General features: G+C 33.5%; 6 protein-coding genes and 3 pseudogenes across 11 annotated transcripts; 6 read left to right on the top strand and 3 right to left on the bottom strand.

The window, feature by feature from the left end:
* Positions 1-2,881: 2,881 nt before the first annotated feature.
* Positions 2,882-3,370, bottom strand: LOC104712655 (uncharacterized). Its single transcript, XM_010429598.2, has one exon. It carries the CDS (start codon positions 3,368-3,370, stop codon positions 2,882-2,884), a length of 489 nt encoding a protein of 162 aa, XP_010427900.1.
* A 468-nt stretch (positions 3,371-3,838) lies between these two features.
* On the bottom strand, positions 3,839-6,092 carry LOC104712654 (uncharacterized). 2 transcript variants are annotated; one of them, XM_010429596.2, is made up of 7 exons: positions 5,832-6,092; positions 5,143-5,416; positions 4,990-5,045; positions 4,799-4,877; positions 4,558-4,696; positions 4,339-4,452; positions 3,839-4,245 (listed from the first exon to the last, which is right to left on the bottom strand). In XM_010429596.2, the coding sequence occupies exons 2-7, from the start codon at positions 5,295-5,297 to the stop codon at positions 4,054-4,056; spliced, it is 735 nt and encodes a 244-aa protein (XP_010427898.1). In that variant the 5' UTR covers positions 5,298-5,416; positions 5,832-6,092; the 3' UTR covers positions 3,839-4,053. The 2 variants fall into 2 exon arrangements, with proteins under 2 accessions (XP_010427898.1, XP_010427899.1); XM_010429597.2 differs by having other exon boundaries at positions 5,143-5,411; positions 5,832-6,015.
* A 3,528-nt stretch (positions 6,093-9,620) lies between these two features.
* LOC104712653 (CLAVATA3/ESR (CLE)-related protein 17 pseudogene) lies at positions 9,621-10,728 on the bottom strand (annotated as a pseudogene). Its single transcript, XR_015566107.1, has one exon. The product of XR_015566107.1 is annotated as a CLAVATA3/ESR (CLE)-related protein 17 pseudogene (transcript).
* Positions 10,729-13,081: 2,353 nt separating this feature from the next.
* Positions 13,082-15,702, top strand: LOC104712652 (MLP-like protein 43). The gene is given in 4 exon segments (XM_010429594.3): positions 13,082-13,370; positions 13,476-13,774; positions 14,635-14,803; positions 15,091-15,702. Coding segments are annotated over 4 exon segments (945 nt in total). The 5' UTR covers positions 13,082-13,171; the 3' UTR covers positions 15,369-15,702.
* Positions 15,703-16,583: 881 nt separating this feature from the next.
* LOC104712650 (MLP-like protein 31) lies at positions 16,584-17,472 on the top strand. Its single transcript, XM_010429591.3, has 2 exons — positions 16,584-16,887; positions 16,977-17,472. Exons 1-2 carry the CDS (start codon positions 16,686-16,688, stop codon positions 17,252-17,254), a joined length of 480 nt encoding a protein of 159 aa, XP_010427893.1. The 5' UTR covers positions 16,584-16,685; the 3' UTR covers positions 17,255-17,472.
* Positions 17,473-17,757: 285 nt separating this feature from the next.
* LOC104712648 (uncharacterized) lies at positions 17,758-20,184 on the top strand. Of its 2 annotated transcripts, XM_019229408.2 has the most exons (7): positions 17,758-18,204; positions 18,449-18,690; positions 18,796-18,918; positions 18,997-19,113; positions 19,221-19,403; positions 19,547-19,688; positions 19,813-20,184. In XM_019229408.2, the coding sequence occupies exons 1-7, from the start codon at positions 17,844-17,846 to the stop codon at positions 19,989-19,991; spliced, it is 1,347 nt and encodes a 448-aa protein (XP_019084953.1). In that variant the 5' UTR covers positions 17,758-17,843; the 3' UTR covers positions 19,992-20,184. The 2 variants fall into 2 exon arrangements, with proteins under 2 accessions (XP_019084953.1, XP_087323832.1); XM_087467706.1 differs by lacking the exon at positions 18,449-18,690 and having other exon boundaries at positions 17,764-18,204.
* Positions 20,185-20,217: 33 nt separating this feature from the next.
* Positions 20,218-20,985, top strand: LOC104712649 (MLP-like protein 31). The gene is given in 3 exon segments (XM_019229409.2): positions 20,218-20,417; positions 20,477-20,535; positions 20,538-20,985. Coding segments are annotated over 3 exon segments (429 nt in total). The 5' UTR covers positions 20,218-20,257; the 3' UTR covers positions 20,748-20,985.
* Positions 20,986-21,993: 1,008 nt separating this feature from the next.
* Positions 21,994-22,923, top strand: LOC104712647 (MLP-like protein 34; annotated as a pseudogene). Its single transcript, XR_015566105.1, has 2 exons — positions 21,994-22,310; positions 22,451-22,923. The product of XR_015566105.1 is annotated as an MLP-like protein 34 (transcript).
* Positions 22,924-23,287: 364 nt separating this feature from the next.
* LOC104715798 (MLP-like protein 28) lies at positions 23,288-27,111 on the top strand (annotated as a pseudogene). Its single transcript, XR_015566106.1, has 4 exons — positions 23,288-23,315; positions 25,561-25,796; positions 25,919-26,406; positions 26,707-27,111. The product of XR_015566106.1 is annotated as an MLP-like protein 28 (transcript).

Genomic DNA, 27,111 nt, shown 5'->3' with positions numbered 1-27,111 from the left:
ACATCATTTGCCATGGCAAAGTAATTTCAATCATCATTTGTAACTTTGACCAGAGCGAGATTAAAATCTAGACAAATACAGTGACTTCAGGGTTTGTCTTAAGAACATAGTCATTTATGTAAATTAATCCAAAAACTTACAACACAAGTTTTTGAAATTAGTCAAGAATGAAGAAAACGCTCTATAGAATATCCTATCTCTACGGTTAACAACATATATACTAATTGGTAACTCACAGATGGAAATAGGTATAGTTAATCAGATTCCTTGGTAAGTATCTATATAGTATAAACTAGATAACAACCCGCACATAGTGCGGGACAAATCAATTCAAATAAAAATTTTATTTAGGAGTTAAGGTGTTAGAATAATAATTTTACTTATAATTTTTTTGTTTATTTGAATTTACATTTAATTATTTTTAGTAAAAATAATTTTCACCCTTGTAATGTGGAAAAAAAATTAAACATGGTAGAAAAACTTATGATAAAATGTTGTCAGTTATAGTAATCTGTATTTTTGTGTGTTTTTTTTAATCAATTATATTACACATTATTATCTACATCAATATGCTATTAAATAGATAAGACAATGTCTTTAGACAATCAATTAAAACTAATCCTAACTTTAAGAATGCCAAGAGAAAAATATATAAAATGGTAAATAATAATAAAAAGTGTAGTAGTGGTAAAAATTTATAGAGAAAAATGAATGTCTGGGATTTTCAAAAAATTCAGTACCATGTTAAGATAGTTGAATCACCATATATTATTAAATTATTAAAAATTCAATATCTTATCATTATGATTATTTTGGTAGTTATTTTTGATAATTTTTTTAATATATTTGAATAGTTATTGGAAGTTTTAAATAGGAGACAGATTTTTCTTTTTCAAAAATGTAAATTGGTGAAAAAATTTAAAATTGTTTACGAAATGTTATTTATTTTTAATATTTTTGAGATAATTAATTTTTTAAATATACATAAATAGTCATCAGATTTTTTAAAATCGGTTTGCATTTCAAAATGTTAAATAGATGAATAATTTTTTAATTCTTTGTGAAATATAATTAACTTTTAATAATTAAATTTTTTATAAAACGATAATTAAATAATTAAATATATTTTCTAGTTTGAATAGTTAATTAAGTTTTTTCATTTTCTAAAACTAATAGAAAGAATCATCACTTATAAATTTTAATGGCATATTTATGTAAATAATAATGAAATAAACATTGTTTTATATATTTCAGTGACACATTTTATAAATCGAAAGATTTGTTTTGTAAATATGTTTATCTTGAGATGGTTAAATGCAATTAAATATCCAAGACTCCAAATAGCTCTGGCGACGACACATCAGCATTTTCAACAAAATGCTTCTCTATTAATATATAGGGGATAATTTTATGTCAACAATATAAGAACGTCTAATTTGAATTATTAACAAAAAAAAATAAAAAATTAAAAGAAGCTTGACCATGAAGTCTAGGAAGCTCAAACATAAAGACCTTATTTCCTAGAGGTCTTTTCTTGTGCCAATACTTCTGAACTGAATATAAGCCTCCATATATATATTCTTTTTCACCGAACCAATGATCACTCTCACAGGTATTTGTGCTCTCATGCTGTTAGCTAATGCAAGATTACCTTTTTTATGTTCTGATCTTCTGCTGCTTTTAAATTCTTTTTCTTCAAATAGTCACCTTCACCACAGTATATCAAAAGATCAGAACTGCATGTACGTATCGTTGTAGGCAGCACCCTCTGAAATGACAATACTTGTAGTTATGTACAAGTTATCCACATTCATATAATCAATCCTTCTAATAAGCTCAAATTTATCATAGAACTACTCTCTCAAATTAAGAGATCAATGTAGTATTTAGGGATCAAATCCACAAGGAGTCTATACTCACATAATATATTATTAACCATTTAATTATGCTCAACCAAATAATTTATATTAAAATAAAAAGAGCAATAAAAGCAATAAAAAACAAGAGTCAATTTAATAAGAGAAAAGATAGGTTCAGGAAAATTCTTGGAAATTCAGAAAATCATATTAAACAATTGTTAGGATTTATTAAGAACAATTCTTGAACGTAAATCACAATGGTAAAATTAACCAGCTGTCGCTGCGAAAATTATCTAAGTCTAAAAACTAGAATTCCAAATTTCTTTGCAAATCCTAATGATTAAACTAGCATTAAATTCAGGTTTGATAAGTTCACAAAATCTCTAAACCAAATCTCTTTTTAAATAGGAATTTTGCTCATCTAATATTATTTCAGAAAATCAATAACATTCTCATGTCTATCAATGAACCTAAAATCAGATTCTAGCTAGGTTGCTCTCGCTACTATAGAATAAACAATAATCAATCTAGATGAAAAACTTTACGGATATCATCCTAACAATCAGATAACCTAACAATTAATGAATTTTTTTGAAAACTCTAAACCTATCAAGAGATCTACTTATTGATAGTTTGATAATCATGAAACACATGCAAACAATTTGGCATCTCGTCTAAGTCTTGTGACTCTAAGCTAGTGATTCTAAAGTGATCACCGTCTTGAGATTTGTGTGTTGTTAATTCGTAAAAGATACGCACAAGACGCTATAGCAAACAAAAGAAACATTCTGAGTTCAATCTTTAATCACAAGCAAGGGAAAATTAAAACAGAGCTAACTTAAATCGAGATATTTGAAGTTTTGGTCTATGTGAAAATTCCAATTTCATAATTGTACAAAAGAAAAGAGATCGGCGATGAATCTCAACTTGGTTATACATAGTATTGTAATTCGGCTAAAAAACAAAGGCTCAGCATATAATATCGTTTCTTCATGACGTTGTTTTGGAGTAGAGTAGGGATGCTAGTCATCCATAATTACAGCACGGCAGAGAGGGCAATGGTTAGTCCTACATAACCACTCATGCATACAATAATCATGAAAGACATGCGAACAATTTGGCATCTCGTCTAAGTCTTGTGACTCCTCCAAGCAAATAGCGCATGTTTCCATGTCTGGTTCCTCGAATATCTCTGGCCTTAACGTGACGTCAAAGGAGATGTACAATGGCCCTGGAACTCGTTTGGCTTCGGAAGCAATCTCGAAGGAGAGAATACTGCATAAGTTGCGATCTGGGAGGGTTGGATAGAGGAGAAGATTCATGTAGTCTTCATCAAAGCTAATAACGTTGGTTAAAAGGAGGTGAGGAGTTGGGAACGGACGAGGAGAAGGAGTAGTGTCTGATCCTAAAGTGATTACGTTTCTACGCGTTACTCTGATCTCTACCGTGTTCGATGTAGATTTGCGGATAACCCTTGCATCAATACACACAAGTTCTTCAATCTCACTCATTCTTTGAAATTAGTGGAGAATACAAAGACAAAGAAAAAAAAAAAAACTCTAGATTCAGATTCAGAGTGAAGGATAGAAGTGTCTCGTCTATATATATATATATATTAGGGTATGCAAACGAAAACGTGTTTAGAGAAACCTAACCTAAACAAAGAAGGAATTGAAGTTTAATATTTCCTTTTTCCTTTACATAATAATAAACTTTTCATGCTATTTTTGTTTTTCTTTTTGCTTAATTTCAAATTTCCTTTCTTTTTTGGAAAAGAATAGTTTCCTTTTTTATTTAAAGCTGTTGACAAAATTTAAACCCAAATTATTATGCTACCACTCGATTTAACTCGTTAACTAATATATTAACTAAATAAATATTTTGGAATATGAGATTGAGTTAATGAGTTTGATTTCTAAGGTCTTTTTTGAGCTGTATCTCATCTGTGATCAGAAGTGCCAGGATTGAAGCTCGCGAGAGGGAAAAAACAAAGTGTTTTGTGTTTTGTCCTAAAATTACAACAGGTGACTTGTTTCGATTCCTTACAGTTTTAAAGATAGAGATGACTACAATAATTACTAGTTATGTCGGCTGATTTAGGAGCTCAGTGAAACCACATATAAAGAGTGGTGTCTCTGAACCAAGAATATGGCAGTTCCACAATCACTCAAATAATATATTTGCTACATGTGGACTACTGAAGAAGCTTGTTGCAAGTTCCAACGCCAATGGCTGCAGCGAGATGCCAACCGGCGTGAATGAATGGTGTGTCAGGGAAAAGATCATCAGCTATGAACAATGCTCCGCCCAACAACGAAGACATCTTGTGTACATCATAAGCCATTTTCAAATCTGGATCCTCTAAGGCTCGTTTCGCAAATGCTACCTGAGTCAAACAAAAGTTGAGAGATTTGGTTATAATTTGCATCAACTGAGATTTTTAGTTACATGGAGTGAAAAAGTTGAGATTTCTTAGCACCTCCATCATTCCAGTGTGAACAGCTGATACCACGAGAGGCTGGAACGGTAGAGCCAAAGCTGATGCAGCCATCAAGAACTTTGGATTCTCTTCTCTAAGAGCCCTCGTTAGACACTGTCAAATATACAAACAGATAGTAAGTAGAATAGAACATCACCAAGATTTGAGGTACTATTACTAGTACCAATATTGGTATAGACAAAAATTTAAAAGACTTACTACTGTCGCTGTAGCTATCATTGTGTAATCAGCCCATCTAAGATACTTCCTCAACTTCCCTCTTGAAGAATGATACAAACTCGATGCGATTCCAACTCCGATTAAGGAGTTTGCATACACCTTCATGTTCAGGTTTTTCCTATATAGTCACATATATATCTTGCATATTCAGTTACCGTTTCAAAGAACACAAAACTGTATACATAATAGATTAATCAGATAGACAAGAAAGGATGATTACCTCGGTGTTTGCATACCGAGGAAAATGAAAGGGATCGATGTGATCACATTAGCAGCTGTTTCTAAGATACTCCGATCACCTGTCAACATAATGAAGAACCATAGGATCAAGATACAACACACAGAGATGCAAAGAGATAAAAGACGAAAAACAAGATGGAAGTAACTGAGTAACGTTTATCAGAATATTACCGTGGATGCAACAATGTATGGGTCTTAAGCATGGAGGTCTTTGTTGCCAGACACGTCTACAGAAAGATAAAAAGAAGAACACTGAATCAAACACCTTTTAACTTACAGATACAATGATCAACAAGATATATATAAAAGAACCATTGAACTTACTCAATGAATAGCCTCTGCTTTGTTCCTGCATCAGCGGACTCAAAGCTAGAGACTTGACCGATACTCTCAAATCCAAAAGGAGAATGAGACACAACACGAACCCCATGGAGACCCTCAAGGGCTTTGCTCGTCTTCGATACGCTTTGAGGGCTCATAGGGAGTGATTCAATATATCAAAAACCCACTAAACAAAAACTCTTCTTTTGCTAGCCAGCAATAATTTACTTGCTGGTCTAGCCTAACTAGCTTGGTTCTGTTTTCTTCAGCTCCTACTCTAACCACCAGAAGAAAACAAAAACATTAATCAACTGAACCAGTAAATCTAAAAATTAAAGTTTTTTTTTTTTTTTTGCCAGATTGAGAAATTAGTTTGAAGATTCTGTCAAACCTAAAATTAGATTTTTGGTTCACTGTGAAAAACAACCCAGAATTGTTCAGTTTCAATATCAAATTCATAGGGTTTTAACACTAACTGGGAATTCAATTCATCCAAAATTGTTGAAGTCAGCAAGCATGCAGCAATAGATTCTCAAATTCAATCTTATAATCGTTACGTTTGAAACGAATTAAGCTAACCCGTAGAATCAAAAGACACGATTTGAAATCGTAAATACAGAACAGGTTTAGCTAAGTGAGAGGAACCTTGATAGCACTATAAATATGCGAGATTTGAGTAGAGGACTACTAACCTTGTGATGTTGAGATCGAAGTTGAACCTTTAAGCGATGAAGATAATAAAAGAAAAAAAAAAAAAAACAGAAAAAAATATAATAATGGAAGTAACAAAGATATTAAAGAGTTTTGGAAAAGGAGAAGAAGAAGAAGAAGAGAAGAAGGAAACAGCGACAGAGACAGAGATGATGAGTCACTCACGAATCTTCTCCTTTGTTTTGACCTCTTATATGGCATATTCCTCCTTTCTTTTTACTTTTTAGTCGGCTGTTTCTCGTACCGAATCCCCGGTTTTATCCGGTTTTGTTTCTCCTCTACTCATATGGGCCGAATATGGTTTGAGCCCAATGTTACTACCCTATAGGCTTTTAAATAGTCTTGTTTTTATACATGACCGGTCTAATTTAATGACAATTATGTTTTAAAGGTTTTTCTGAAATAACAGAGAACTTTGGTAACCATCATTAGTAGTCGTTACTCTTCCCAATTTCTCTTAATAAAAACTAATTAAAAAATACAAAAAGGAGAGAGGAAAAGAAGAACCGTTACTTAATTTACTTGCTAAAGAAACGTTACTCAGTCTTTTTTAACACTTGTCTGTTTTTTATTAGTCATATATTAAATATTCTTTTTTTATAGTAACGGTGAATACGATTTCTCCGGTAATAATGCTCTAAATAATCTATTGGTGGTGCAGTATCCTTTTGATTTAGGTCACTTATCTTTCAGATTTAAAGTATATCATCAAATTTAAATCTAAATGGTGACACTTCAACAATACTAGCATAAGTCATTTAGACTATGTCTTCATCTACATTTATGTTCGGGTGTGTGTATCGTATATGTCTTGGTCATTTCATTGTGCTATGTCTTGATCTACATTTATGTTCCCTTCATATACATAAGACAAAACAAAAAAAAAAAATTGAATTTACCTATAAAAAAAAGAATGTTGATAACTTTTAAGTACCTATAAATTGACCCCAAAATAGGGGTACTTAGAAATCAAATCTAATCAATGTATTAATTGAAAAAATATCCACTCAAAAAAAATGTGAGAAAAAGGGAAAAAAAAACACAAAAAGATACAAGTAGACATAAAAGTATAAAACCAATATACTACTCCCTCCGTTTATTATTACTTGTCATTCTAGAGATAAATTTTTGTTTCACAATACTTGTCGTTTTGGACAAAAAGATACAAGTAGACATAAAAGTATAAAACCAATATACTACTCCCTCCGTTTATTATTACTTATCATTCTAGAGATAAATTTTTGTTTCACAATACTTGTCGTTTTGGATTTTCAATACAAAATGTTTGGTAAAAAATTCTAATTCTATCCAACTTTATTAATGTTATGACCAATAAAAAAATTAGAAAATATATTAAAAAAAATAAAACAGAAAATTTAATGGTTTTCTTAATTTGTGTGAAACAAACGATAAAAAAAAAAAAATGGAGAGAGTACATGAGATAAAAACAAATACTACTCCCTCTGTTTCACAATAAGTGTCATTTTGACACTTTTTCTTGTTACAAAAAGAGTGTCATTTTATGTTTCCAATGCAAATTTTAAGCTTAAATCTCTTTTTTATCCTTATTATTTGAGCTTATTAATTAGAAAGAGAAAAAACTTTAGTGTATTTATAAAGGGTAAAACAGAAATTTAAACAATTTTCTTAATTTGTGTGCATTATGTCAAAATGACACTCTTTGTGAAACAGAGGAGTACATAATTAGAAATAAAAGTTAACAAATTTGGGTTATAAATGCAAATTATTGCTAAGTCATTAACGTTCAAACACCGTTTATTAACATTAACTAGTTTCGACTTTCTATGTACGAAAAGGCTAAATGCTATCCTATGCCCAAATAAGAAAATAGCTAGTGAGTGCCGATAATTAATTAAGAACACACATTCTTATGAAATGAATCTAAAACTTAGGTCAAACAAAATAGTGCATTAATGATATATTTTCTACCGATACTTGGAGAATCTTTGGGAGTGCTAAAAAAGGTGCATCATAATTAAGACCGTTATGTGTCGTGGTAATACATTTATAAGAGTGTTTAATAGTACTAGCAAGAAGTAATGCACAAATATTTAAATCTAGTTACACTTTTCCCTAGGAGTTACTGACGTGGTTGGGTCTTCCTTGGTTGACAAAACAAACCTGGTCTTTCAAATTCTAGTTTCCGCTATGTTTTCATCTTTAAATTTTCGGCCGATATTGTCTAGCCATATTCTTAAGACAGTATTTGAATTAGTTCTCAGACAATACAAGCCCGAAACTTGGTTATCGCATGCATCGTATACATAAACCGTCGCTATAATTCCTTTTTAAGTTTTTAATCAAAACACACGCCGTAACAAGATATCATAGACTTTGGCCTTATGTTTTACCTGTAACGGATTTGCAAAAAAAAATATCTTACCGACGGACCTCGTTCAAGCTTGTAGGCATTAAACGAGATTTTAGACATTAATTGACGTGACCGCGTATATTTAAGAAGATGTAGAAAAGTGAGGATTATACAAAAAGAGGAAACAGGTAAAGAAGAGAGGCAGATGGGAGCAATAAAGAAGATGGACAGTGTCACAGACTCACAGCCCTGGCCTGACCATTTCTCTCTTCTCCATATATGTCCTTTTTAACCAATAATAATATGATATCAATCAAACTCCGGTCACTCTATCCCGTTATATCATTCTTTCACTAGTTTAAAATGTTAAACATGTATCAATGCTAGATAAAAAAAATTAGGTGACGACAAATTCTAATATAAATGAAATATATTTAGTGTATAACAATATGGATGATATGAATAGAGTCATACTTAGATTACGTGCAAACTTTTTTTTTCAGTTCACTTCCCACATCCCAAAAAGTTTATATTTTCTCTTTCTATCAAATCGTAATTATAAATTAATTTATGAATAAAATTGTAAATTTTTTGAGTTTTTATTATGGTTAAATTTTAGTATGTCTTACAAGGATTAATGTAATGAAATCAATCCAATTATACTATCTTTTTACTCACTTTTTTTGTTTGTTAAAAGTTATAACACAGAGGTAAAGTACCTTTTTACTCTTAGTTAACTAATAGACATTTTCTTTTTCTTAATAAAATTAAAAACGAATTCGACTGATAATGTTAGTATCCGAAGATGTATTGCATATTCCCACGAAACCACTGTTTGTAAATGGTTGCCATGATTTTTTTTTTGAAATTTGAAATTTACGTGATGAAAACTATTTTGATATAGTATATGTTTGAGATGGGCTCTGTTTTGTACGTTTTACATATGTGTCGATTGAGAGTTGTGACTGGTGAGCAGTTAATTTATCTTTTTTTTTTTTTTTTTTTTTTTTTTGTCACAGAGCAGTTGATGCAAATCTCAAACTTTTAGGGTACTCCTTAAAATAATTAAAAAGGTTATTTGAAAAGATGGTAATAGTAATATGAGAGAGAACTATTCCCACTTACTCAATTAGTAGGGGTAGGTATATGTTGAGAGCAAAGAGAAAAAAATTGGTTTAATGAGGGTAGATGCTGAAGAAGGAAAGTAAATATGATTCAGAGCTTCTTCTGCACACACTTTCTCAAATTCCAATTACTTTAAAACCATATTACCATTACATATCAAATCTTTTTTTTTTTTAAAGTACATCATGAGATTATTATTCAAAGCTTCTTCTGTACTAGTCTTCTCAAATTCCAACCACTAAAACCATACCATCTCATTTCTTAAAACATCACACACTCACACAAACGAAATGAAATTATATAGGGCACCTTATATTTCAATCACTATATCCATATAATCTCACATTTCTTGAAAAGGAATTAAACACAACAACATTGTAACCATTGCGACACTTATAACCAATTCAGAATTTGCTCTTTAGTAATCTCCTTTAGTTTTTAGGCAAAAGTGGTGTATAATCTTTAAATTCTTAAGACTAACATTAAAAGAGTTCAATATAGCCGAACCAAATCCTACCCTAAAAGCTAAAATATAATCGTTTCTGTGCTCCACGAAAAAAAAAAAACAAAAAAATAGGATTCCAACTTACAAAATTCTATAACAAACTCGATTTTACATAACAAGCCAGTACCTTCGGATCGCGATCGGCGTTCCACGTTTGCGTCTTACGTTTTTGCGATGTAGCCCTTGTAGGTGGGTGGGGGTGAAGAAGGGGGTAAGTGATAATAATAGCAACGCGTAAAAGTTAGTTGTGGAGAGGATTGGGACCCGTGTGAACTACTCTCTTGTCGTCTCCATAAATGTTATCTCTGTTCAATGGCCCACGAAACGTCGCCGTAGTACTGTAGCTCAGAGCCTTTCTCGGCGGTGGAAACGCGACGAAGTGACGACGAGAATAACCAACAGAAGCTGACGAAGACAAACCTATCTGAAAACTGAAGAAGAAGAATAAGAAGAAGAAACACATGATCAAGTTCTTGTCCCATCTTCTGTTCTTTCCATGTCTCTCTCTTCGTACCAACAACACGTGAGTCATCTCACAAAAACCTCAGAAACAGACGGACATGAAGACAAAGAGACAGTGAAAGTCAAAGCCAAATAAAAACAAGAGAGAAAGAAGAAGTAGAAGAAGAAGAAGAGGAAAGAAGAAGTGAGATTTGTTGGAATGCAAGTTTGTTGTCTTGTGGGTAATAAATAAAAATAAAGATTTTATTGACTTGTTAAAAGCTTTTTTTGCTTTTTTCCTCCTAATGGGTCTTTGGATCCTTCTAAGATCTGGCACTGTTCTTTCCTCTAAAAGGCAAAAGCTTTTACAAGAAGAATTCTTCTTTTTTTCTCTCTCTCTTTTCTGTCTCGGAAGTCGAAAGCGAAGAGTGTGTGTGTGTGGTCTGTAGTGAAAAAAGTACGGCAGGCGGTATTAATAACGGCTGTCACCTCTTTGTGTTTATTCGAGGGAAAGGCTCTTTGAAAGCACTCTCGTCTCTTTACCATTACTGTCTTCACTTTCTTTTTGTTCACGAATACGTTACGTAATTTTTAACTAATTATGGATTTTGACGTACTAATAATTGTGTTTAGGGGTTTTCTTGGTAATGACGATGAGTTGTGTTTATTGTTAATCAATCTCATGGTGTAACAGTGACACATTGTCCAATGTTCTTTTGAGGCATTGACTTTGTTGGTTTATTAGAGGACAGCTCACTGTGCTTAAAAGTTAAAATAAGATAAAATTTAGCACCCTACTCTTTTTATTTTTATCGATTATTGCGGTCAAAGTAGATGAGATTGGGACGTTCTAGTCATTAGTCAAGTTTTTTTTCTTCTTCTTCTGTATACGGTATACCATTTAATCTCACGTTTGTAATACTAGTATTACTATTACCGTATTACGTATTCAAGTTAAAAATGATACTGCAATAACTGATGTCTTGACCCTTGACCGAGAAAAACAAAATAAAACAATAATTGCTGCAATATCTGAATCCTTCAGGACTTCATATAAACTAATAACATCATGATTTGGCGAGGCAGAAATTGTTTGTGAATGACAAACTCAGATTTCAAAATTATTTGTTTACCTCCATCACCGTCGATCGCAATATAGTATCCGGTTTCGTTATTAAATAGACAAACGAGACTTAGCTTTTCATCGAACCATGAATTAAAAAGTTAAGTAAAAAATAATACTCTCTCCGTTTCAAAATATAAAATATTTTGAGAGAGGCACGCAGATTAAGAAATAACTACTTTAAAAATGTTCAACTAATCATAAACAATACTGCATAAAATAAATAATAAGAAAATATAAAAGTAATCTAAAAGTTATCTAGAAAGTTGAAAATAGGCCTGAGCAAATAAACCGAACCCAAGGAACCGACCCGACCCTGACCTGCAAAAACCCGACCCGACCCCGACCCGCTTCTGTATAAATAACCACTCGGTTTTTGTTTCCAAATACCCACGGGTATCGGGTATTACCCGAACCGAACCCAAGGAACCGACGATATCTGTTTGAACCCGAGAACACATTTATTCATACATGATATCACATATATTGCCATATTTCCGTTTGCCTTAATCTCCTCTCCTTGAATCCTTGTGAATCTTCTTTACTTTGCATAAACATGTCGAAGTTGCCAATTTTTGTCCGATTTCAAGAATCTTTGGCTTTTATAAACCAAAACTCTCAAATTGGATCTCCAAAACCTAATTCCGCTGTTAGTCTCATCTTTGGGTTCTCCGTTCATAGCAGCTAGACATGCTTTTGCGAGACATGTTTTTCTTTTTTGGGATGTTTAAGTTTCGTTTGCTTTGTTGGGATGTTTAAGATTTTAAGACATGCTTTTCTTTGTTGGGATGCTTATTTTGCGAGACATGGTATGTGTTTGAATTGTTTTGCGAGACATGATATGTTCAGTTTCATTTGTTTAAGATTTCATGTTATGCAGTTTCATTTGTTTTTCGGGTTATTCGGGTTTTTTGGGTACATTTCAGGTTTTTGTGGGTACTTTGGATATGTTTGAGTAGGTACTATCCATAACCGAATATATTTTGGATACATTACAGGTTTTTTAAAGTCATTACCCAAATAACCCGAACCCGAGAGGAACCGAACCTGACCCCGACCCGAAATTATATGAACACCTGCTCGGATCCTATATTCGTAAACCCGAAAAACCCGAACCCGAATTACCCGAACCTGACCCCGACCCGAACACCCAAATGCCCAGGCCTAGTTGAAAACATCCAAAAGAAAGAAAAACCTCTAAAACATCCTATATTATGAGACGGAGTGAATATCACAAGAAAACCAAATTTATAAATTATATCCAACTCTCACTCCCATGCAATCCTTGGGCTTCAACCTATTGGGCTATAACTTTCATCTTAGGTTCAATTATATTCTACTTGTGGGTTTGTTACTAGAGTAACTTTAATTGAAAAAAAAAAAAGTTACCACAACAATTCTTATTCTCATAAAAGGTTCAACACACGACAAAAGTATATTACGACAAGATGAAGTGGGGAGAAACTTTGTAGCGAGCGCCTCAGCCAAATGAACTAATGAAGCATGAGAATAATGTCATCGATCATTACTATAAAATATAACAAGACGCAAACAGTGTAAAGATGAAATTACTATGATGGCCAGGTGGAGCAAAACTATCCATGATATTATTCTAATTATTATTTTTTCTTTTTGAATAAATATCATGATATTATTTTAAGTTTTTAACGATCAAGAATGGTTCTATCCATTAATACTTTGCTCACTATTTCCTCTACAAATAGAGGCTAAATGACTCAAGAAGAGAAACACACTCATCTCTATACCTTATATTTTCTTAAGATTAGCAAAAATCATGGCAGAAACGTCGAGTTTGGTGGGAAAGCTTGAGACAGAAGTGGAGATCAAAGCTTCGGCTGAAAAGTTCCATCACATGTTTGCCGAGAAACCACACCATGTCTCCAAAGCAACCCCAGGCAGAATTCATGGATGTGAGCTGCACGAAGGCGACTGGGGCAAAGTCGGCTCTATAGTCATCTGGAAATACGTTCATGGCAAGTAAATAATCCCTATTTATCTTTTTCTTTGCATGACTAATGGCTTCATGTTGATTCGTAAAGTCAAACCTAGGAAAGTACAATGTTGATCAATTGGTGCAGATGGAAAGGTAGTAGAGGGGAAGAATCGGATCGAGGCAGTTGATACAGAGAAGAACCTGATCACGTTCAAGGTTATAGGAGGTGTGCTAATGAAAGAGTACAAGAGCTTCGCATTCACAATCCAGGTGACCCCTAAGCAAGGAGGACCAGGGAGTATTGTACACTGGCACCTTGAGTATGAGAAAATTAGCAACGAGGTGGCTCATCCGGAAACTCTCCTCCAGTTCTGTGTCGATATCTCCAAAGATATCGACGAACATCTCTTATCCGAGGAATAAAAAATTACTCCTTTTGTATGTGTGTGTGTGTGCGTGTCTTAAAGCTTATGAGAATGCTACGATCCTCTGTGTGGGTTACTTAATAAAAGCATATAATGTTTTAATGTTTTATGTTTTGGAAATTAATATGTCTTTCTGCTACGAGTTTTGAAAAACTCGGATTTCAAGTTTATTTGTTTACCACCATCATGGTCGATCGTAATAATATCCGGTTTCATCAGTTCTACAACTAGTTGTTTTTTTACATGTTTTTACAGAAATATTGATCAATTCTAGAAGAATTTTATTAAATATATCCAAACTCTCATTCCCACGACAATCGTGATCTTCATCATTAAGACGCAAATAGTTGGGAAGATGAATTATTATGATGGGGCCGTGGAGAAACTACTATTCATGATAAAACTATCTTTTCTATTTTAAATTGTTTTTTCATAATTTTTTTTTTCAAATAGAATCTCTTATTGACATCTTATTTTTATACTATCATTTTTGTCGATTTGTGTTGACTTGAAGAGAAACTTGATACCGAAAGAAACAACATGAATTATGTGCTCGATCAATAATAGCAATATATAGACAGCATCACCGTGTGATCAACGCTTGGCAGGTTAAACCTCAAATAAAGTATTGGACATGTGAATTATTATGATGGAACCGTCAACTAATCATAATATTATTTTAAGGAACAAAAGAATGGGTCTATTATTGAACTTTGTTTTTTTTTTCTTTCTATTCTTCAATACTTGCTCACTTTTTCCTCTACAAATAGAAGCTAAAGAATTCAAGAAAAGAGACACACTCCTCTCCAAAGATATCTTAACTACATTTTCTTGAGATTAGCAAAGATCATGGCAGAAGCATCTAGTTTGGTGGGGAAGCTTGAGACAGAAGTGGAGATCAAAGCTTCGGCTAGCAAGTTCCATCATATGTTTGCCGAGAGGCCACACCATGTCTCCAAAGCAACTCCAGACAAAATTCATGGATGTGACCTGCACGAAGGTGACTGGGGCAAAGTCGGCTCTATCGTCATCTGGAACTACGTTATTGGCAAGTGAACCTTATATCTATATCTATTATCTCTTTCTTTTCATAACTATTGGATTCTAAACCAAAATTCAAACTAATTAAATTGCAAAATATATGTATTCGCTACATAAATTTCATAGTAACTAAGAATAATGCGTGCAAAAGAATTGGATCTCAAATATTGATTAACAAGAAGATGACTACTACTGTGATTACACTATAAACATCTACACTTTAAAAGAAAAAAATATTCATGTTGTTCGTAAAGCCAAATCTAGGGAAGTAAAATATTAAAGCAATTGGTGCAGATGGTAAGGCAAGTATGGTGAAGGATATGATTGAGGCTGTGGAGCCGGAGAAGAACTTGATCAAGTTCAAGGTTATAGAAGGTGATCTGATGAAAGAGTACAAGAGCTTTTTCGTCACAATCCAAGTGACCCCTAAGCATGGAGGGTCAGGGAGTGTGGTCCACTGGCTCTTCGAGTATGAAAAAATAAACGAGGAGGTAGCTCATCCTGAGAATCTCCTTCAGTTTGCCGTCGGAATGTCCAAAGAAATCGATGAACATCTCTTGACCGAAGAATAGAGGATTACCCCTAATGTGTGTGTGTGTTTGTGTGTGCTTGCTAAGTACATCTACTTAATTAAGTACTTTGAAACTGCAATAATTAATGAGCTGTGCCCAACTTATAATAATTGGTGTGTCGATCGCATGTGTGTATGCATACTACTACGGTCAAGTTATGTTTGAAGTTTCTAATTTGAAGCAACGTGTAGTAGTACTATAGCTATGCGGCTACTTCAAGTTTATATGTATATTACTATCCTCTGATCACTGAATGATAGTAAAAGCAGTCTATATATATGTATCACCCCATTTCTTATCCAAATTTCAAATTAATATACAGAATGAACCAGAATGCTATTTCCAAATTTTGTCTCTTTATTTGATTCGTCACTAAATTTTTAATCTAACCCACAATCTCCTTGAATACGATTGCCACATCCTTTATACAATATTAGTATAATGTGGCTTAACTAATCCCAAAAGCAAGCTGAAGCGAAAAAGATTGCCACATCTATTATATATTGTCCAAAAATCTTTATTCCAACCGATGTCGGATTTGGACAGATGAACGATATTTTTCAACCTAGCTACACATCATACTGTTTATTTATAAATTAAAATTTTGAAGTAACGTGTATTCCTTTACAAAATATATGATCTGCGAGGGTTGACTCCAAAATGGATACGATATTTTAGGAATTACTTGGGAATATAAAATACTCAATAATACATGTATGTTCGGAGTTTTATTATATTCTACAAAGTAAGAACTTCCAAGAAGCTTATCAACGAAAAACACCTAGTGGAAATAATGAAATGATGACTCGTGTAATTGAATATTTTAAACCTTATCATTTGTTTATATGGATCCAGTCACATCCAATTCAAACTATACCAATCAAATAGCTATTCTTCAAAAATCCATATCATGCTATCTCTAGAAATATCGAAGGGATACATTCATACATACTCTTAATGAACCCATATCTAGTTTAAAAACCCTACCACGTCATTAGATATTATTTTCGTACTGCTTTCCCACTAATGTTACTCCCTGAAAATATTTTATTGTCACGAGCTACGAACTATATTTGAATATACATTAAAAATATATATATATCAAACAATTCAGGCTTATCAGTTAGCTACAGGTGGACAAACGAGATCACATAAGAGAAAGAACAAATCAAAATATTATTAACAATGAAATTAGGCTTATTCTCGGTTTATACGTTCCTCTATAAAAAGGGTCAAAAGAGCTCAGAAGAGAAACCATTCACTCTCAAAACTAAAAACTCTAAGAGACATTTATAAAATCAGCGGTAATTGTAAAAAATGGCGGAAGAGGCATCTAGTTTGGTTGGGATCATTGAGACAACTGTTGAGCTAAAATGTTCGGCGGAGAAATTCCATGACATGCTTGTCGGGAGACCACACCATGTCACCAATGCAACTCCAACCAACATTCAGGGTGCTGAGCTGCACGAAGGCGAAATGGGCCAAGTTGGTGCCATCATCTTATGGAATTACGTTCATGGCAAGTCAACTTTATATATCTTTGTTTTTATATAAGATTCATTGGTTTCCAAGTCATAACTGAGTATGTGAATGTTAATTTTGGTGCAGATGGGGAGGCAAAAGTAGTGAAAGAGAGGATCGAGTCAGTAGATCCGGAGAACAATCAGGTTACCTACAAGGTGATAGAGGGTGATTTATTGAAAGAGTACTCGAATTTCGTGGTCACCTTGCAAGTGACCCCTAAGGAAGGAGAACCTGGAAGCGTTGCACACTGGCACTTTGAATACGAGAAAATTAACGAAGAAGTGGCTCATCCTGAAACTCTCCTAGAGTTGGCTGTTGAAGTCTCTAAAGAGATGGATGTACATCTCTTATCCGAGGAATAGAGGAAGACTCCTCTTAAACCCATAAGTATGTGTTTTGTGTTTGTGTGTGTGTGAAAGTGTGACGTCAAGCACGTCTGCCAAATTTACTCTTTGAATTGAAACTGCTATAAATAATGAGATATGTGTACCAACTTTTCGTGCGAAACATCGTGTCACGAACTCATGCGTATGTATGTGCATATATACTACTACGGTCAAGTTATGTTTGAGGTTATTAATTTGAAGCGTCGTGTAGTATAGCTCTAACCTCTATGTATGCTAAGTTGCTACTATCTCGACGTTGTTTACTTTACTGCGACGTGAGTTAATAATAAAAGGCTTCAATGAAATCTCCATGTATGTTATAAAAGTGAAAAATACTAATCGTAGTATCGTACTATCAATATACCGGGTTAGGCCAGCCTTGAAATAACCGGACTTTAAAAAGAAAACCACGGTTTGGTTTGGTTTATATGGTCCGGTTAATCAGCAAGATTACATTTTAATAATATCTTAAGATATTTAGTGTTGATGACCACGAACACGATGGTGACTGTCCTAGTCAGGAACAGAGAGAGAGAGCTCTGCGCAATGTTGGTTTAGATCTTCAATGGCGGTAATCAAGTTCGTAGCTTCTCCTTCCCACTCGTTATTTCTACTCAAACGGGCTCTTCACGAACCTTTCTCTTTCAGCAACTCCTTTCCCTCATCTTCCTCGTCTCGAATCACGAATGCTTCTAAAAGATCGGATAATTTAGAAACTCATGGGTCCGATCGTGTCAATTACGAGAAAAAGCGTGTTGCTTTGAACCCTTTTCCGTTGTCTTCAAACGAGATTGTCCCTCAGAAGAAGAAACTACACCTAAATTTCCAATCTTTGTTCGGTCAACGAGCTCTGTGGCGAAAGATTTTGTTTGAATCTACAAAATTTAGAAGTATCATTCTTCTGAATGCCATTACAATCGTTTATGGTAAGCTCAAAGCGTTTCTACTTTGTTTTTTGTGTGTGCGTAGGTGTTTGAATCGATGTGTAGTTTCAAAGTTTCAATCTTTGATCTTTGTTCTGTCTTTGCGCTTAAACCATATGGGAATGGGAACAAATTGTGTTTTCAATTTGGATTGATCGAAGATATATAGTAGGAACTTGGGTTTGTTTGTTTATTGAATGTGGAAGTTTATAAGTTCTGATCTGTTGTTGACATGTTATGTTTGTAGCTAGTAACATTGCAGTTGTTAAAGAAGTTGAAGAGATCATGGATCCTGCAGCTTTTAGTGTTGTGAGATTTGTTGTGGCTGCGATTCCCTTCACTCCTTTTGTTATGCGGTCGTTGAGTGATGTGAAAACGCGTAATTCAGGGATTGAGTTAGGTTTTTGGGTTAGTTTAGGGTATCTAATGCAAGCAATTGGTCTTCTAACATCTGATGCTGGACGTGCATCATTTATTTCCATTTTCACTGTGAGTTTTGTGTGATTAGTTCTGAGTCTTTTGACAAATTCTATTAAGTATGAGAGAGTCTTGAAGGTAAAGTAATTATCTTTTTGCCTCTGATGAATGTTACAGATAATTGTGGTTCCATTGCTTGATGGTATGCTTGGAGCTATAATACCTGCACGCACGTGGTTTGGAGCTTTCATGTCTATCTTGGGAGTTTGGATGCTGGAATCTAGTGGCTCTTCTCCATGTGTAAGTGCTCGTTGATCCTTGACAAATTTGATGTTTTCTTTTTTTCAGTATTTTGACTAACTAGCTGCATTTGTTTAGATTGGTGACTTGTTCAATTTCTTAAGCGCTGTGTTCTTCGGAGTTCATATGTTAAGGACAGAACATATCTCACGTACTACAACTAAGGACAAGTTCTTATCCCTTCTAGGCTATGAGGTAAGAAAAGATTTCTTCTTAAAATAGTTTAATTGTGCTTGTGATGATTTACTATCATGGTTTGACAGAGCTGTATGTATTAATGTATGTATGCCATCTTTACTCAGACATGTGTCGTTGCTCTCTTTTCGATGGTGTGGTATTTTGGTGGAACATGGTCTACTATTTTGCAAGATTATGACCCATCTTCCTGGACATGGGACTCATCTTGGGAATCTATGGTTGCATTTCCATGGATACCTGCGCTCTACACTGGTGCTTTTTCAACTGGTGTTTGTCTGTGGATAGAGGTACATAAGGTTTCCTCGCTTTCTCCTCTAATTTATCTTTCTAGTGTCTCAATTTAATCATATGAACTTTAGCAGTTATTAATGTGATGTATATATTGGTTTCATTTTGGTGATTTTACATTCAAATTGTTCTGTCTATGCAGATGACTGCCATGTGTGATGTATCTGCCAAAGACACCGCTGTGATATATGGTTTGGAGCCTCTTTGGGGTGCGGGGTTTGCATGGTTCATCCTTGGTGAAAGGTGGGGCACAGCTGGTTGGATCGGGGCCGCTCTTGTGCTAGGTAATCTGACTTTAAGAATTCAACCATCGGGTTCTTTATTCATTTTCTAGATGCTAGTAGTTGGGTAGATATGCAAAATGATCGACTATGCTCCGGCTAATGATAATTTTCTGATCCTCTGCAGGTGGCAGCCTAACTGTACAGTTGCTTGGATCATCACCGCCACCAAAAAAGTCCCTAGAAGGTGAAGAGAGCAGAGAAGTAATTGATTGTGCCTCTGCTTCCAACAAGCAAGGGCGCTTCTCGACCTCACCTATAGTGGTTAGATCGCTAAAAGAGAGGTCTAAACTATTGGAGAAGTGATACAAGACTCTTCCATCTGTGACTTATACAAGTCTCAAGAGGCAAGCCTTAGTGTTACCCTGAGACTTTAAATGTGAATTATGTAAAGTTCCGTCACAGTTTTGAGATTCTTGGTGATGCGTCTTGTATGTGAAGAGAACAAAGAAACTATTAATATAAGCTGGCGTAAATGCTAAGCATGGTACAGATTCTATATCTTCCTCCAACAGACTTCACTTATATAAGCAGAGCTACACATAGACCAAAAGATCAAGAAGAGAAAAGTAATGGCTCAGATTGCGAAATCCATGATAGAAGTGGAGATCAAAGTGTCAGCTGATAAGATATTCCAAGCTATTAAGGGTACTTCGCGCAGTGTACCAAAACTATCTCCAGACAAAATTGGTGATGACTGTAAATGCACCAAGAATTGGACTTTGTCTGTTGGTAAGAAACAAAAGTTACTTTGTCTCTGTATCAGTCTGATTTCATTGTTTGTGTTACAGATGGAAAAGTAGAGAAGATGAAGGAGAGAGTAGAGATAGATGAAGCTAACAAGTCGATGACACTGTGTTTGTGTTCGATGGAGATGTGATGGAGAATTATAGTAGCTTCAAATGTAATCTTCAGATCATACCAAAGCTACATGGAAGAAGTATAGCTAGATGGAGCTGGGAATACGAGAAGCTTAACTCAGAGTCTCCGTCTCCTAACAAATACATGGATTTTGCAGTCTATCTCACTAAAGATATTGAATCTAATTTTCTCAAAACATAGAGACTTTAGATGTAATATATAGTATTGCTTTGTTTGATATTACAACGGTTGCTTCTCCTTTAAGTAGCCATGTATTAATTGTTGTATGTACGAAAACATCGGAGATGTGTTCTGTCGTTATAACGATGTGTTTATCATCTCACTCTTTTTATTTGTGTTGTGGGCTTTCTATTTGAAACAATAGAGCCTTGTAACCTTTTTATTTTCATGCATTTTTTATAGAAATCTTTTTAGCAAAGAATGTTTTCTCTGGTTTGTTTGCTGTTCTTTTAAAAGGTTCTTGTAACACTGTTTATAATGTCACTATTTTGGTTTGTGTGTTTACGTGGTGATAACCTAACATTAATATATATAAAAAGTGGATACCAAAATCCAAAATCCAAAATCTGCTTTTAGCAAAAATGTATAAAATAATTATAAGATAAACTGCAGGTCCACAATAATGATAATTATAAAATCGTTACCTAATACGACGATGATTATAATTTGAAAATACAAATCAAATATCTGATGGTGACGATTACCAAATACTTTGTCAAATTGTCTGTCAATTTCATCAGGTAATAATATATAATTAAGATAATTGATGGCTTTTTTTCTTAATCAAAAGAAAAAAGCTTTTTCAAATTGCCTGTCACGTCACCAGGTATATAATTGTGTGTGTGTGTGTTTTCGTTTTCTTCTGTTGATTTCAAGTTGATGTAGAATGAAATGACATTTTAATTTTATAATCAAATTTTTGTTTTTGTTTCATTGTGCAAGAGACACACGGCCAGATAATAAACAGTAGTTTTCAACATACATTTCAAACTTTTAAAAATTATGAAATAACCTGTATTCCATTTCCCTTTACAAAAGATACGATCTTTATAGGGTTGAAAAAAGAAGAAGATATGCTTAGAGATTTAGAGATATAAAATATCGAATAATACACTTGAACGAATTGGTACAGGATTTATGACATCTTAATCACATTAATTGTTTTAGTTTATCTTCTTAAAGCTCATGAAGTGACTGCCTTCTTACTAATGCTAATGCTACATCGCTACTCATTCAAAATATTTTGTATGACACGACACGAGCTACGAACTATATTTTATATAGCCTTTAGATTTACATTTATAAAATAAAATATCATATAATTCAGGCTTATCAATACTCCACGGCAGGTGGATATAACGTGATCATATAGAAGAAATTGAAGAATTAATCAAAATATTATTAGTAAATATGATACAATCTTGGTATATCGGTGTCCTCATTCCTCTATAAAAGAGGCTAATTGAAGAGCTCAGAAGGGAACCAATTCATCCTCAAAACTCAAAACCCTAAGAGACACTTGCAAATTAGCGTGGGAGATCAAGAATGGCGGAAGAAGCAACTAGTTTGGTTGGGATCCTTGAGACAACCGTGGAGCTCAAATCTTCGACGGAGAAGTTTCATGACATGTTGTTGGGAGACCACACAACATCAGAACATCTCCATCCAACATTCAGGGATGTGAGCTGCATGAAGGCGAAATGGGACAAGTTGGTGCTATCCTTATTTGGAATTACGTACATGGCAAGTCAAATTCATATTTCTCTATTTAGTTTAATCAATGTGTTATATATACATATATAATATATATATCACTATAGGTCCTAGCTCTTCAAATGTAAGATTTCTAATTATTTCAAATCTATAAATATATGTCTGATCAGATGGAGAGGCAAAAGTATTGAAAGAGAGGATCGAGTCCATAGATCCGGAGAACAATCGGGCGACGTACAGGGTGTTAGAAGGTGATCTGATGAAAGAGTACAAGAGTTTTGTGATCACTTTCCAAGTGACCCCTAATGACGGAGAATCCGGAAGTGTTGCACATTGGCACTTTGAGTATGAGAAAATCAACGAGGAGGTGGCTCACCCTGAAACTCTCATCCAGTTTGCAATCGAAGTTTCCAAAGAGATCGATGAACATCTCTTTTCCGAAGAATAGAGGAAGAATCTTCATATATGTGGGTGTTTGCGCGTGCATGCGCTCTATAAATTAGTCTTTGAAATTGCAATAAATAAAGACAAAGGAGTATATTCTTTTGCCCAAAGAAAAAAGGAGTGAGTGTGTCATGAGTGTTTGTATACTACCGACTACCGTGTTATGTTTGAAATTTGTTACTTTTGAGTAACTTGGCTATTCGGAATTTCAGGTAAGTTCTATGGACTTACAATCCAAATCATATATATAACAAGTGACAATACACTAGTAAAGTAGTAAGCATATTTTTTATACTATATGATATATTACAGCTTACATGTCAGATTGGTTGGGAAGTTTTATATCAACCAATAAAATCCAACTAAAAATTCAAAATTTATAGTATATGATATAACAAGTGGCTACAGCCTCCAAGTGATTAAATGGCCTCAGTAATTGCTACGAATATTATAGCCACTCATAGTAACTACAGCTGTTGATCGGATAAGGGTCTCCTCTTCTACTCGATCTATAACTAGCTAAAAGCCTAAAACACATAATGAACTCTTCCTCTAAATATTCATCGGAAGAAAAAACGATTTCGAGAAAAGGTAAAAGTCTCATATTGAGTTTATTACTTTTCTTTCTTTAGTTTTATGTGGAAGCAAGTTTTCAGATCTTTTGTGTGCCCCAAATCCTCTTTTAGTTGAGCCACATCGAAACAAAAATTTATTTCTTTATACATAAAATACTGTGTAGATATGTTTTTAAACTTTTAAGGAGTGTTATTGATATTGTAATTTTAAAGAGATATAACTTTTGAAAACTTTTTTGTTATTCAATTTTGAATTATAAAGACTCTATTAAAATAATGTATTATTGGTTTAATATATATAAAATGTTGTTTACAATCCTTATAAGTTATCTACTAGATTAGAGCACGAGTTGAAATTCTTTTTATTTCTATCGTAATTTTTATATAAAATATAATTTATGTGATTGTTTTTAAAAGTTGTTGTGAATAAAACATTATGCAATAAAATCATATGCTAAATATGATGGACCCGTGCTAGAGCACATATTAAAATTTCTTTTGTTTATTTTGTAATTTTTATTTAAAGCACCATATATGTGATTGTTATATTTGTTTTAAAAGTTATTTTTTCGTTTTGATGAAACACTATGCCACTAAATCATACGTTGAATATGACTTATGGAAAGAACATATATTTTGTATAGATTTTTACCCGCGGTACACCGCGAATTAAGTGATTTGATAAAAAAAAATTGTTTGTTAATTACTTTGAATTTTTTAGTGTTTAAAATTATATATTGTATTTTGATTGTTAATTCTATGACTTAACTCACAATATACCGCATATTAACTTTTTATTACAGTATTAATTTAATCAACTTAATTAGATATGTCTATTAATTTAATATTTATATTATTAACAAAATATAGAAATGATATTTTACCCGTGTAGCACCGAATTGATGAAATTTTAAATATATATTAGTATCTACTCAAACACGTCATGTCATATAACTCCATCGTGTAATGTTTTAACTCGCAGTACACCGTGAATTGTAATGTACTAATGTGTATAAACATAATAATCATCATTATAAGTATGATAAAATTAAAAGACATGAACCGAAAGATGATACCTTATCAGAAGGTAACGATAGATTATTAATCGGTTTATTTTGTAGTCATAATCTGTAGAAGAGTTATTATTTTTTTAGATTTGTTTGTCTATATATGGTCAATTAAATATTTTTTGGAGATTTTACTATATTCTTTAGAATATCTTGTTTTAGAAGATCTTAAATCGAAATTAATTAATGGTTACAACCCATATAACCTATAACCTATCAAATAATCAAATAATTAATCTTATAACCCATATTATATAGTCTATCAAAAAAGGTTGTGTACTTCCGTTTTATTATATAGGGGATTACTGAATTGATGAGATACTTTAACTAACTTTCAAATTATATTAAAGCTGTTTGGTTGATTGACAGTAATTTTTTTTGTTCATTTGAAAGAACTTTTCAAGACTTCAAAATAGTAGATGGTAAGAGATATTCTCCGGAAGGTCTACGTGAATGTTGAATATGTGAAATCTTTATTAAACTCTCTAACTATTTTTAAAATTCTGTAAATTATAATCATAATAATTCTACATTAATCAAAATCAAATAGTACCCCTTTAGTTTATTGTTACAAATTATAAAATATAAAATTTTAATGCCTAAGTTAATGAAATAGATATTAATTGTCAAAAATTAATTTGCAAATTCCAGTTCTAATGTGAAGTATGTTGGTTATTTAGTCCTCTTTAGTCCAAGTCTCTTCATATTGTCGAGTCATTAAATAATTTTGACATATATTAATTGGGTGGTCTATTATTTTCACTAATTTCTTAACAATTGCAAAAATAATTATTTTAAAATGAATTTCCAAGTAACCCAATAAGAAGAAACTAAGAAGTTTAATCTCATTTATTTACATATTACATAAACAAAATTCAAATTAGAATTAAAACTAAACCAAACAAACTTTTATTTACTCAAAATTCGTAGGCCATAAACATATTAACTCATATTTTCTGATTTTTTTTTAATTTAATTCACACTTTATATAAACAATTTTACATTAGAATTAAAACATAAATAAAATATAAATTTTACCTACTCAAATTTTGTAGTCTGTAATGCGTTAAAAACATTGGATTATAGACATTTTTTAAGAAAGGTATTTCTAAGAGTTCCATGATTTAGTACTTAGTAATAGAAGTAATTAACCACATAACTTTCAATTAATAATTACACAAACCCTATACTCAGCAAATCGGAGGTACTACGAAGAATGGCTGCCGTGGTGAAAACCGAGGTTTCTAGTATGGTGGGGAAGCTTGAGACAGACGTGGAGATCAAAGCTTCAGCTGGACAGTTCCATCACATGTTCGCGGGGAAACCACATCATATCTCCAAATCATCTCCCGGAAACATTCAGGGCTGTGACTTGCATGAAGGCGATTGGGGAAAAGTAGGCACTATTGTCTACTGGAACTACGTTCATGGCAAGTCAATGTTTTATAAACATTTTTCATATATATTTGTACTGTTTTTATCTCAGATCCGTGTGTACGTGCATATGTGGAGACTCAAAACTAAACCTAGAAGTATTAAATAAATGGTGCAGATGGGGAGGCAAAGGTAGCGAAGGAGAGGATCGAGGCAGTGGAGCCAGAGAAGAACTTGATCAAGTTTAGGGTTATAGACGGTGATCTAGTGAAAGAATACAAAAATTTCTTTCTCACGATCCAGGTGACCCCAAAGCAAGGAGGGCCAGGGAGTATTGTGCACTGGCAGCTTGATTATGAGAAAATTAGCAACGAGGTGGCTCATCCCGAGACTCTCCTCCAGTTCTGTGTTGAAGTCTCCAAAGAGATCGACAAACATCTCTCTTGGCCGAGGAAGAAAAGGTGAAGCAAACAGAGACGTCTAGTTTGGTGGGGAAGCTTGAGACAGACGTGGAGATCAAAGCTTCGGCTGATAAGTTCCTTAACATCTTCTCCGAAAAACCACACCATATCTCTACAGCATCTCCGGTACACATTCAACACTGTGAACTGCATGAAGGCGAATGGGGGAAACTTGGCACTGTCGTCATCTGGGACTACGTTCATGGCAAGTCAATTTTTATACAATTTTTTTTTAAAATAATAATTGGTGGATTTTGAACTGAAATTAATTAAGACTAAATACGAAATGTCAAAAACGTGTCTAGTTGATCTTAGACTGTCACTTACCACTATCACTTTTTATAATAATCACTAGAGAATTATAAACCGTGAAACTAATCCTAGATATAGATCCATGACTGTATATCATCATTTGCAAATATAGTATGCTTTTAACTGATATTCGGATTGATTAATCATAAAAATCAAGCCTATAAATAAATAAAGTGTTAACTAAATGATGTAGATGGGGTTGCCAAGAAGGCGAAGGAGAGGATCGAGGCGTTGGAGCCGGAGAAGAACTTGATCACGTTCAGGGTCTTAGAAGGTGATCTGATGAAAGAGTACAAAAGCTTTGTGATAACAATCCAGGGGACTCCTAAGCATGATGGGCCTGGAAGTATTGTGCACTGGCACCTTGAGTATGAAAGAATTAGCGAGGAGATTGCTCACCCTGAGACTCTTCTTCAATTATGTGTCGATATGTCCAAAGGGATCGATGAATATATCTCGACCGAATAAGTGGAAACTGCTCTTCGTGTGGCTCTGTAAGTGTGTACGTCTTAAGCATGTCTATCTAAAACTAGTCCGTACGTCAAACTGCAGTAAATTATGAGCTGTGACCGAGTTTGGGTAAGATATATATTTCAGC

Source organism: Camelina sativa, chromosome 9 (genome assembly GCF_030686135.1).
Source record: "Camelina sativa cultivar CO46 ecotype springtype chromosome 9, ASM3068613v1".
NCBI lineage: Eukaryota > Viridiplantae > Streptophyta > Magnoliopsida > Brassicales > Brassicaceae > Camelina > Camelina sativa.
Note: the sequence above shows the minus strand (reverse complement) of the source record. Positions and strands in the feature narration are given on the sequence as shown.

Coding starts and splice junctions, on each gene's coding strand:
- LOC104712655 (XM_010429598.2), bottom strand. CDS start 3,370: ATGAGTGAGATTGAAGAACTTGTGTGTATTGATGCAAGGGTTATCCGC.
- LOC104712648 (XM_019229408.2), top strand. CDS start 17,844: ATGGCGGTAATCAAGTTCGTAGCTTCTCCTTCCCACTCGTTATTTCTA. Junction 18,691..18,795: donor CATTTATTTCCATTTTCACT/GTGAGTTTTGTG, acceptor TGAATGTTACAG/ATAATTGTGGTTCCATTGCT. Junction 19,404..19,546: donor GTGTTTGTCTGTGGATAGAG/GTACATAAGGTT, acceptor CTGTCTATGCAG/ATGACTGCCATGTGTGATGT.
- LOC104712654 (XM_010429596.2), bottom strand. CDS start 5,297: ATGAGCCCTCAAAGCGTATCGAAGACGAGCAAAGCCCTTGAGGGTCTC. Junction 5,046..5,142: donor AAGCAGAGGCTATTCATTGA/GTAAGTTCAATG, acceptor ATCTTTCTGTAG/ACGTGTCTGGCAACAAAGAC. Junction 4,878..4,989: donor CATACATTGTTGCATCCACG/GTAATATTCTGA, acceptor TTATGTTGACAG/GTGATCGGAGTATCTTAGAA.
- LOC104712650 (XM_010429591.3), top strand. CDS start 16,686: ATGGCGGAAGAGGCATCTAGTTTGGTTGGGATCATTGAGACAACTGTT. Junction 16,888..16,976: donor CTTATGGAATTACGTTCATG/GCAAGTCAACTT, acceptor ATTTTGGTGCAG/ATGGGGAGGCAAAAGTAGTG.